This window comes from Mus caroli, chromosome 10 (genome assembly GCF_900094665.2).
Source record: "Mus caroli chromosome 10, CAROLI_EIJ_v1.1, whole genome shotgun sequence".
Lineage (NCBI taxonomy): Eukaryota > Metazoa > Chordata > Mammalia > Rodentia > Muridae > Mus > Mus caroli.
Genome location: NC_034579.1, coordinates 10,942,538 through 10,954,407, shown reverse-complemented (window position 1 = coordinate 10,954,407; position 11,870 = coordinate 10,942,538). Strand labels below are relative to the sequence as shown.

General features: G+C 36.5%; 2 protein-coding genes across 2 annotated transcripts in view; both read left to right on the top strand.

Annotated features, from left to right (window-relative positions):
* Nucleotides 1–547: 547 nt before the first annotated feature.
* Nucleotides 548–3,132, top strand: Gje1 (gap junction protein epsilon 1). Its single transcript, XM_021175343.1, has 3 exons — nucleotides 548–652; nucleotides 1,342–1,524; nucleotides 1,958–3,132. Exons 1-3 carry the CDS (start codon nucleotides 614–616, stop codon nucleotides 2,351–2,353), a joined length of 618 nt encoding a protein of 205 aa, XP_021031002.1. The 5' UTR covers nucleotides 548–613; the 3' UTR covers nucleotides 2,354–3,132.
* Nucleotides 3,133–9,591: 6,459 nt separating this feature from the next.
* The window catches only part of Vta1 (vesicle trafficking 1), a 52,087-nt gene continuing 49,808 nt past the window's right edge, over nucleotides 9,592–11,870 (top strand). Inside the window, exon 1 of the mRNA XM_021174648.1 lies at nucleotides 9,592–9,802. Coding sequence (XP_021030307.1) covers nucleotides 9,691–9,802 — 112 coding nt within the window. The 5' untranslated portion in view covers nucleotides 9,592–9,690. The remainder of the gene's footprint in view (nucleotides 9,803–11,870) is intronic.

Genomic DNA, 11,870 nt, shown 5'->3' with positions numbered 1-11,870 from the left:
ATAGAGACATCTTTTTCCACATCCCTTGCAAGTATTCAGCAGAGATACATATAACGACTAATATTCAGCATTGGAATAATTATCATAAGCCTGTATTTACAAATTCTTAGACCTCCTAGAAATGAGCAATATATTCTGAAAGTCAACCAAAAAATATCAGAACTATTTCCATGCACTTTAGGACACACCATGTTAACACTTTAGAGTACACGGTGTGCCAATTTACATCTAAGCAATTCTCAAGAGACTGTAGGGCCCCTGGGTGCTCAGGGCATCTGTCTGCTGGCCTGCTTTGCTAGCACTCCTGGCTGACTGGCAGACTTTGCTGATCTTGCAAGTCAAGGGATTATTAGACTGACCACATGCCCTCTGCTTTTGTTTCCTTGTTTTTGTTTTGTTTTGAGATGGAGATAGGAAAGTTGACTAGGGCCCCAGAGATCTATGACGGAAAAAAAAAGAAAGGAAAAGGAGGAGGGGAGAGAAATTTGCAGACATAGGTGGTTTCTGTTGAACAAGTCAAGAGAGAATGTAAAAGTTTGGTTCTGGTAGAAGCAATCTGACAGCATAGTTCAGCAACAGCCCACGGGGATGCCAGGATAACATCTCCTGAAAGATGTCTCTAAATTACATCAAGAACTTCTATGAAGGATGTGTAAGTAGCAAGCAAGAAAATCAATTGCATGAGTATTTGTCTGTGTATTTTAAATCAATTGGCATGTGTGGCGATGAATATATTTACTGTACATTTACTAAGAAAATAAAATAACAGCCATCTGCTGTAAAATATTCTGAATTCTAAATTACAGGTAGATTTAACTCTGAGGTACATTCATCAATTGATGCCTTAAAGTAGCTTATACTCTTAATTCAATATTAAGTATAAAAAAAAAAAAAAAACACTTGCCAAAACTAAATAAATACTGTTCTGGCATTATGATAGTATAGTGTTCTAAGTTTAATGTTGTATTTGTCACCTAATCTTCCAAAAGAGGAAATCAGACATTCTAAGATCCTTATGGTTTTATTTTAAAGGGATTACAAGAGAAGGAGGTATTCCTCACATTCAAAGCTGTTTAAAGCATTTCTAAACTTACCCATGTTATTGGCAGTAGATCACTATTTGATGTCTGTACTTTATAATTTATGAGTAAAGTGGAATAATGATGTCATAATGAGGGCTTAACCGTGAACTTGACCATCTCAAAGAGTCTATTTTGCTAAAAACGTCTCAGATCTCAACCTTTTAAAAATTCTTTTTAAAATGTGATCATGAATACATCCTCCCAATTGTCCTTTCTAAATGTTTGTTTCCAACTAATTTTTCCCCTCCAAAACCAACAGGTTAAGCCTCCAACTGTGATCGGCCAGTTCCACACTCTCTTCTTCGGCTCAGTGCGGATGTTCTTCCTTGGAGTGCTGGGCTTTGCTGTCTACGGGAATGAGGCTTTGCACTTCAGCTGTGACCCAGACAAACGAGAGATAAACCTGTTCTGTTACAATCAGTTCCGGCCAATAACTCCCCAAGTAAGCTTTCTGGCACACACACAAACATTGACTCTCCAATACTCATAGTTTCTTCTTCTATAGTTTTGAGAAGTGTATTATGTTTTTATTGAATGGATAGTTCAGAAGATGTAACAAATTGCTTCTAAATCCAATATTCTATTATCCATCAGCAATATGTAGCATAAAGGCATTAATCAGCTACTATAATCAAGTACTTTACCATTTCTTTACCAGAAACCAATGATAATAAAATATGATTTCCAACCGCCATTATGTTTAAAGTTCTAAAATCTTGTCAGCACCAGTATATTTGTTCATCATATTTCATTTTTATAAGGTATTTGCAAAAATGTACAATTTTTAAATTAGCCCTGGATTAATTTGTCAATACTCCATGTGTCTTTGGTTTTTGCTTATTTGATTTGACTAAAATAGTTCTGGTATGCTTTAGGTGTTCTGGGCATTACAGCTAGTGCTTGTCCTGCTTCCTGGAGCTATTTTCCACCTGTATGCTGCATGCAAAAGTATCAATCAAGAATGCATTCTTCAGAAGCCCGCGTACACTGTGATTTACATCCTCTCAGTCTTGTTAAGAATCAGCCTGGAGGTGTTAGCATTTTGGCTTCAGATTCACCTCTTTGGCTTCCAAGTGAAGCCGATATACTTGTGTGATACTGAATTGCTTGGTAAAAAACCAAATATTCTAAAATGCATGGTTCCAGAGCACTTTGAAAAGACTATTTTCCTCATTGCAATGTACACATTTACTGTGATCACGATGGTATTGTGTATTGCTGAGGTTTTTGAGATCATATTTAGAAGATCATGTTTTCTCTTTAAACGATGACTGGGTTGATTGCCTATTATCATGCCATAGTTCCTATCAATCATTTATACTTAATTTTCCCATCAAGTATTTCAATTCCAAATGTTCTTTAAACTTTAATGTGTCTATAATTAATGTATACTAGAAAATAGGATACCAAGTTCTAAACTAGGTATTTTTGAGCAAATATTTCCTCCTATTGTAATTGTATAACTTATTATGAAATAATGTACATGTAAGCCTAATGATAGCTCTTTTTTTTTTCCGAGACAGGGTTTCTCTGTATAGCCCTGGCTGTCCTGGAACTCATTCTGTAGACCAGGCTGGCTTCGAACTCAGAAATCTGTCTGCCCCTGCCTCCTGAGTGCTGGGATTAAAGGCGTGCACCACCACCACCCGGCGATAGCTCATTTTTTAAAATACTAAATGTACAGGCTTCTCTCATGTACAATACTTTAAGTGATCACATTATTTTTGGCCAAAGAGACTTCTTATGTAGGTCAAAGACTGGAAAATTGATATTCAGAGATGATATTTATGTGCCATGTCACACAACCAAACCAGAATTTAGCTCTTTCCCTACACACTGAACCATGTGCCTTTAACTCCAAAGACATAATTATCTTTGCATTTGTGTAAAATGTACCTTTAAACACAAAATATAAATTAATTAAGTCATATAATTTAAACACTAACTCAAAGAAGACAAGCAATTGAATTTTTAAATATTAAAACCCATATTGTTTTGCTGAAATCAATATTAAATGATTATGGAGATAGAATAAATTAGAGTTGCTATGAATAACACTGTGTATGGCTTCCTTGTTTTTTGTTGTTTCCATACATCCTCTGCAACAGTTAACCTTCAAATTAAAAAGTACTGAAATGGAAATTTTGTTTCCATGAAACTATAACTCCTCAACAGTTTTGGCCTCATGCCATAGGAGATTTTACAGAGTATCAGAGTACTTCTTTCTATTGCCTGTACTATCAACAATCATCCTCAGCTTGTGTCATTTAAATCCTGTATGTCCTAATGCTTTATGCTGGCCAGCACTTTGGTAGGGAGCCACACAGAGTCAGATACTGAAATTTTGGAATTTTTATTAAGCACTGTTTAGCTTATACTTGATATTTAAAATTCTGTATTAGGATTTTAAAAACCATTGATTTAGCTCCACATACAAGCACAGAAGCAAAACCAACTTTGTTTCACTGAACAAATAGCTCCTGAGGACCTATTATTTAATACGTACTACATTGCTAGGTCAAATTTAAAAGTAAAAATTGGTAAACAAAGGAGGTCACATTCTATTGTCCAATGATATATCTAGAGAGTAGTGACCTGTCATAATGAAAGTAAACTGTAAGTAAAATAAAAATAAGGTGTTTAGTGTCTAAATATTTCAGAAAATCACTGATAAATTTATAATAATCTAATGGAATAAGGAAGACAAAACATCAGAAATTAAAATATACAATAATCGTATGATACTGAAAACAGAATTTACTGGAATTTGTTTAAAGAATTAAAACAGTGTTTGGAAGCCTATAAAAATTTTATATTATGTCACTAAAAATTTATCTTCTCACTTTAAGAAATTATCAAAACAACTAGCTAAAAAGATTAAGTGGGATAAGGATGAAACTAAACACACAAAACATAGAAAGATGAAGATGAAAGTTAGGAGAAAACGGGTTAAAAGAAGCTTGCTAAAACTATTACGTTTTCAGTTACACAGTTTTAGATGATGAAGGAAAATAAATCAGCCTTATAATAAATGAAAAGGGATAGACAGCAACGTGATTATAAGAGTACTTGACTAATTAACAGTAAGTTTGGTGAGATGAAGAAAGTCTTTGAAACCCATATTACTTAGACAGGAGAAACTGATAAAATTCATAAAATTACAAATATACTTAAGTCTATTTTTAAAGTTCAAATTCAAGTCCCTTCCATAAAGAAAACTCCACATCCAGACGGCCTCTGGTGGAAATCGTCAGATGTCTGAAGAAGAGCGAACACTGCAACATCTCTTTAGGAAGAAAGAAAAAGGAGCCTCCTAGCTTCTTAAGCATGATTGTGTTGGGATGATTGGAAAATATTTTTATTAGCAGCTTAATTTTGTATCATAATTTTGGTGTCAAAATTCCCAGCAAAAAAATAAGCAAATGTAAGCCAGCTATGTATGTACAGATTAAACAGGTTGGGTTTATCCTGGAAAGTAGAGACATTTTATAAACACTCAAAGGAAATTGATGTGCTTGACCTGTAGTAAAAGAACAAAGAAGAAACCACATAGCCGTCTTAGCAGATGCCAATGAAAGAATTTGATTATATTTAACAGTCATTCCTGCTAAAATAAACAAAATCAAACTTTTCACTTAATATAAAAATTACCTAAATTTGATTACATGTATGTATATATATATATATATATATATACACAAATACATATACACATACATGAATGAATCTTTGGAAACACCACATAATATTGAAAGAATGAAAAATTTTCCTCATGATTTCAGCAAGAGAAAAAATTCCCCTTTTACTGTTTTGGTTTAATTCGAACTGTAGCTCATTAAAGCAAAAAAACAAACAAAAAAAAGTATATATGCTGAATGATTTCTTCGATAAATTTAATAAGACCAAAGTAAAAGATGTGCAGATATACAGCTTAGAAATCATCCCCACTCATGCAGCAGTACATAGAAAATTCTATTTTAAAAAAACCTACAAGAATAGTGAAATGCATCAAGAAAACACTGTAGCAACAAAAATCAGTAACAAAATACTTAAATGTGTAGAAGTATTACCTTTTTGAATAGACTAAAAGGCAGGAAACACACAGGGGGAAAAATCACACAATATTTGCTAGACAGGTATAAAAACAATGTAGCAATCCTGAAAGAATTTTCTAAAAAAAAAAAAAAAAAAAGCATGGCATAGCCATAATTATGTTGATAGCCTTAATCACTTAGAACTTCTGATACTGACTCAAATAGTTCTATAAGCCCAATATAATTTCAGCAAATTTTTATAAATATCTTCAAGTGGTTTCTAAATTATATGTGAAAATACAACTGAAAGCAAGTGATAGAATAAATTTCCTAAAAGGGAAAAATCCATAAAATCCATGATTTCAGTACAGTAAGCACCCCCCTAAAAACAGCAAGCAAACAGACAAAAGGTACCATTTCTAATAGAGAGAAGAAAAAAATGACCTAACGCATCTCTCAGAAAATCGCATAGAGACTGAGACTCAAAGAATATTAGCATAAGTAATAAGTAAATAGAGACAAATCAGGTTGCTGTAAGCAAGCCAAGAGACTTCAAGTCAAAATTTAAAAAGACAACCATTATATACTAGTCAAGTGACCCAATAATGATTGGACAATTTTAAGTGTATCAGTGCACTTGCTGAATATTTGAGCCTCTAATTTCATAAATTAAACAGTTACGTGCATTAACGGTCAGACATATGCTGAGACAATCAATACCCCAGATATCAATACCCTATTTTTAGTCTCAAAAAATCCACCCAAAGTAAAAATTAGCAGAGAAACTTCAGACTTAAATTGTATCACAGACCAGTTGGAATTAATAGAAAGTTACAGAAAATTCTACCCAATGTATCTGAAGTATACATTCTTCTACTCCTCCTACAGAACTTTGTCTATCATAGCACATATTATAGGTCATAAAGTGAGTCTAAATAAATACAAGAGAATTGAAATAATTCCTTGTATCTTGTGAGACAATGGAATAAAACTAGAAACAACCACAAATATTTAAAGACTGAACAACACACTCTAGAGGGAGCAGTGAGTCATTAAAGAAATCAAGGAAGAAACTTTAAAGTTTGGGGAATCAAGTGAAAACCACAGCACAACTTACCAGAACACTGGGACACAGATAAGACAGTTGTTATTGGAACATGTGAAACTATATAGTGGAGAGTCTAAAGCTGTGAATGCCCACATTAAAAACAAAATTCAAGGAGATCACTAGTAAAAAAAAAAAAAAAAAAAAAAAAACCTAGGAGTATCCTTCAACCATTCTAGGAGAAATAGAACAAGCTAAACCCCAAAGAAGTAGGCACTGAGAACCAATGGAGGGCAGTGCAGGAACTAATGAAGCAGAGGCTACAAGAGTACCATTATATCAGTTCAAACGAGTGTGGTTCTTTGAAAAGGTACAGCAGACTTAGAAAATTCCAGTCAAACCAACCAGAGAGAGAAACCACAATTAGAGACGTAAAAAAGGTTGTTAGGGGACCATCCAATGAAACTCATGGAATCATTAGAGACTATTTCAGAAACTATCTTCAAAGAAAGCAACTGAAAAATCTAAAGGAAACAGTTTCCTAGGTATATATAACTCACCAAAATTAGACATAAATTAGACAACTTAATATTTGTAAGGTTATTTTATTACTTGACAAAATCAAATTGTTTGGGGAATAAGGTTCCAAGTATTGGAAAAGAAAAATACCCTTACCTTTATTACACGGAACAGAGAGGAAATCAATATGCCGGCTTCATGAGCAATGCATAGCACTTTACTACCTGAACTCAGAATTCACCTCATGTCCCACAGATGTTACGCAAGATATTACTCTAATCATTTGACTAAATGATGCAACTTGAGACACTCCAGAAGAGTGAGTCAGATCTCGTTATGGATGGTTGTGAGCCACCATGTGGTTGCTGGGATTTGAACTCAGGACCTTTGGAAGAACAGTCAATGATCTTACCCGGTGAGCCATCTCTCCAGCCCATACTTTTGGTTTTTTGAGACAGTGTTTCTCTGTGTAGCCCTAGCTGTCCTGGAACTTAGTCTGTGGAGCAGGCTGGCCTTGAATTCACAGAGATCTGCCTGCTTTTGCTGCCTGGGTGCTTGGGTTAAAGGTGTGCACCACCCCAGTCCAACAATGAAATTTTTAAGCAGTCATTAACAGTCTCCCAACCAAAAAAGTCCAGGACTAGATGGCTTTAGTGCAGAATTCTATCAGACCTTCAAAAAAGATCTAATACCAATACTCTTCAAACTATTCCACAAATAGAAACAGAAGGAGCACTACCCAATTCATTCTATGAAGTCATAGTTACACTGTTTATTTTCCCTTGGAAATGAAATGGTTTCTATCTAAGCAGGAACTTTTCACAATTTCCTTTCATAGACGACTTCATAAAGAATTTCTTATACTTCTATCATGTTTAATGTTCCAAATAGATTTTTTAAATGTGGTTTAGTGCATATTACTTTTAGCTTCAGAAGACATTATGTATACTTAAGAGGCATTTAACTATTATAAATTATTTTGATGACTTAAAAATGTCAATATTGAGTTGTATATTTTAAAATAAATTTTATTAGTTTAATAAAAAAAGAAAAAATGATGCAACTTGGATATGTACGTCAGTTTTTAATTGCTGTAACAGGATATAGCAATGATAGATTTCTTCTAATCAAAATGAGCCCTTGCCGAGTTTAAAATAAATGAATGAATAAAGGCAAAAGAAAATTAGACAACTTAAAAAAGTTTGCAACCAAAAATTAAAATGTAGCAATATGTTTTCAAAAGTTTGTCCACAAAGCAAGAATGAATGAATGAATGAATGGATAAATAAGCTAGTAATGTTTACTACTAGGTGTTCCTCCACTTCCCCAAGACAAGTTCCTGGCTGTCCTGGAATTCCCTCTGAAGACCATATTTTCCTAGACCTCAGAGATTCACCTACCTCTGCCTACAGAATGCTGGGATTAAAGGTATGCACCACCATGCCTGACACTATTGAATTTTAGTGAATCTTTATGGAAGAACCTATAACAATACTTCTCAAGCCATTCCATGTATAAAAAGGGAAGCAACACTACCAATTTCATTCAGTGATACTAGTATTACTCTAGTGGTAAACCACCCAAGGCAAACTCTATATACCAATATTGGCGATGAAAAAACAGGAAAGTTCAGCTGGGCGGTGGTGGTGCACGCCTTTAATCCCAGCACGTGGGAGGCAGAGGCAGGTGGATTTCTGAGTTTGAGGCCAGCCTGGTCTACAAAGTGAGTTCCAGAACAGCCAAGGCTATACAGAGAAACCCTATCTCGAAAAACAAAACAAAAATCAATCAACCAACCAAACAAACAAACAAACAAAAAACCAGGAAAATTCAAATGAAATGTAAGTCCTTAAGGATGATATTATGCAATGGAGAGGTGGCAATAAATAAATAAATATCACTGCTATAAAGAAAAGGTGGGGTGTGCTATAAAGTCGGAAGTGCAGAATCTCCTGGACTCTATCTTGTCAAGTAGTAAGACAGACTAATATTTTCCCAATGTTCATCATCTTCCTCCATTAATCAACTTGCATAGTTCACTAAAACAAGCACTAGCTATATCAGAGAAAGTATTCAATTCTTATTAGTTTGCATGTGTTTACCTTTCAAGTTTGATAAGGACTGTCTATTCAGTCCAATATTTGGACATGCAAATTTTAATTTAGTATTTAAACATAGTATTTCTCATATAAGAATTTAAAACTTCTAAACTAAAAGCAATGGTTGTTTCCAGTTCCAATCTCCTTTAAGTACATGTTTCCAGTATCTCTTTACAGTTTCTAGAAAGGCTATAACGTGTACTTCTGTGTGTGTGTGTGAATGTATAAAATTTTATTTTGTGATCATTTGCTCTATTAAAACTAATGACACCTCCACCCCCCACTCCACCACCACCCCCCCAAAAAAACCCACTGTGGCCCATCTATATGCATATGACTGTAATCTCTAGTTTAAGCCCTAGGTAAAGGATTTCAAGTCCAAAGCTTGGTTTGGCAATTTAGTGAGACCCAGTCTCATAAAAAGAAAGAGAGGGGAGGGGAGGGGAGGGGAGGGGAGGGAAATTTGAAAGCTGAGAAGAGAAATTTGAAAGCTGAGAAGGTAGCTTAGAAGTATATACTGCTTGCCAGAATATTCCCAAAAAACACACACGCATGAGATAAAAGAGAGGGGAGGGGAAGTTTTCCTTTCTCGCAGTTAATGTCCTTTACGTTATTTTCCCCTTTCTTCTCTTTCCTTCATTCCATGCAAACAAACAAACAAAAACAAAAGTTAAATTTAAAACCTCTATCTCCGCTTACCAGCAGAGAGCGCTGGAGCCGTGTGCAACACAGGAGACTCTCATTCTCCAAATAATAACTGCCTTAAGCCAGGCAGTAAGTTTGTCTCCTTCGGGCACCCGTCGCGGACAAGCGTCTCAGCAACGGACGCGTGGGTGAGAATTGCCCGCTCGGAGGCGGAAGCGGAAGTATCTGTGACCGGCGAGTAGGAAGTAGCGCTTCCGGGAGTGGAGATGGCCGCGCTGGCCCCTCTGCCGCCGCTGCCCGCGCAGTTTAAGAGCATACAGCACCATTTGAGAACGGCGCAGGAGCATGACAAGCGGGACCCCGTGGTGGCCTACTACTGTGAGTCCCTCCGAGTCCCCGTTCTCCCGCCCGGCTGCGCCCCGCGCCTCCCTCCGCTCTGGAGGCCCGCCCCGCCCCCTGGCTTCAGACCTGAGCCTTGACCTCTGGCTCGCCCAGGAGGACCCCAAGTACTAGACTCCCTCCACGCCGGACCCCTGTCTCTCCAGCTTAGAGCCTCGGACACGCCTCCCGGCTCTTCTGTCTTCTGGGAATGAGAACCTCGATAGGCATAGGTTTCCCAGACATGGGTGGGAAGGGAGACTAATAGAAAACATAACGAAAACTGTAAATTAATCACGAGAGCTTTCAGGTCCCTTCCAAAACTCAGACGGTTCAGTGAACAGTGTCTACTACTGAAATGTTGAATTTGACTGTTCTTGACATGTTTTTCGTACTCCTCATTACCACCAGTAAGAATTTGGAGTCATCCTTAGCTATCCTGAAAGTTAAGAAGTTTAATGCTAATATTCCTAGTTTGAGATGTATATACTACTGAAGAGGGCACAGTTTGAACTCCGTTCAGACATGCAGAGTTGGTGAAGTGGGTAGGACTAGTAGTTTTATGTAAACTATGATTTGAATATTATACTCATATCTTTGTTGCAAGAAATGACTGTACTCTGAGTTTCTAAAGAACTTTCAGAATACAGAAATGATGTGTCCTCTGTTGTGGACATCGTTAGCAAAAATCTGGACCAAGTCAAGCCTTCCCTTGTGGACATGTGTGTACCTCATTTCTCAAATGTGTGTGGATGTCCCCCTACCACCACCAATAATTGCCCTTCTCCACTTGATTTAAGATCTGAATTCCCACCTCTTCCGCAAGCCACTCGGTGACTATACTTCATTTTTATAAAAATCATACCAGTATTGTTCCCACCATGCTTGTTCTTTTGATGATCTTCAAACATATCCTAATTATTGAGCCTTTTTACCTATTGACGAGCATTCCTAAGTACTGGGAAAAAATAAAAAACCCATCTCCGGTGGTCCTGGGACTACTGAGAGGAGGGGCGTTTGAACAGTACTTATGCATTTTATAAAGTAAGTCAGGAACGGGCATAGAAGTGCCACGGTACTCTAGAGGGGACCTCATTTTCCTGTGTTCAGAAACACATTGCTCAGTTGACAGTAGAAGCCAGACCTTTGTGCACAATTGCTGAAGAATATACCTTTAAAAGGAATAGAAGTCTGAAGGTCCACAGGCAAGTTTAAAAGAGGAGGAGTGAGGATATGGAGAGTATAGAGCCAGAGAGAAGTTGGTATACAACAAAGAGGCTGACTCTGGATTGTGAACCAGGGCCCTTTGTTTCCCTCTAAGCTAATCCTTATTCATGAACCTGTAACTGCGCACCTTTGTCACTACCCAGGATCTTTTCCTTCCTGTGTCATTATGTTCATTCCTGCCCTTTGTTCTAAGCTTGTTTCCCCTGTTTTCTTTGTATAAAACAACAAAAACCAACCAACCAAACAACAACAACATCAACAAAAAACAAGAGAAGTGCTACTCATGTCAGTCCCCTAAAATTAAGCCTTACAGCTTCCTGTCATAGGTAAACTTGAAATGGGAGTCCACTCTTGTCCTCACCTTTTTGCCTGCTGTCATCTGGTTTTTATGGGTGTTTCTATTTCAGTAGAATTACTTCTCCCTAGTCATGAATGGGCATTTTTATGACAAAGTCAGTATGGCTGTAATGCAGTTTCTGTTATGAAACCTGCATAATATCCATACAGAATGTAAGGAGTGACAGGAGGTATGCATGTACTCACATTTGATGTTACTGAAGTTTTAATTTTTGCTAACTTGGTGGCTGTGGATGCTGTCTCTTTGAAGTGATATTTGCAATTCTCTGAGACTTAATGAGGTTCAACATCTATTCACATGCTAATTAAGCAAGTGCCTTTCTTTTTAACTGCCTTTTGTTGCTTTTGCCCAGGCTTCTATTGAAATGTCATTTCCTAATAATATATACTAATCCTTTGTTGCATGTATTGCAGCTATTTTCTCCCAGTTCACAGTCTGGTTTTTCTTCAAGAAGTCTTTTTTCCAAAATGCTTAATATAAATT

What these genes read in the sequence shown, in the direction of transcription:
- Gje1 (XM_021175343.1), top strand. Translation starts at nt 614, where the DNA reads ATGTCTCTAAATTACATCAAGAACTTCTATGAAGGATGT. An exon ending in AGAACTTCTATGAAGGATGT is followed by an intron (nt 653 to 1,341) that starts GTAAGTAGCAAG and finishes CAAAACCAACAG; the next exon opens with GTTAAGCCTCCAACTGTGAT. An exon ending in TCCGGCCAATAACTCCCCAA is followed by an intron (nt 1,525 to 1,957) that starts GTAAGCTTTCTG and finishes GGTATGCTTTAG; the next exon opens with GTGTTCTGGGCATTACAGCT.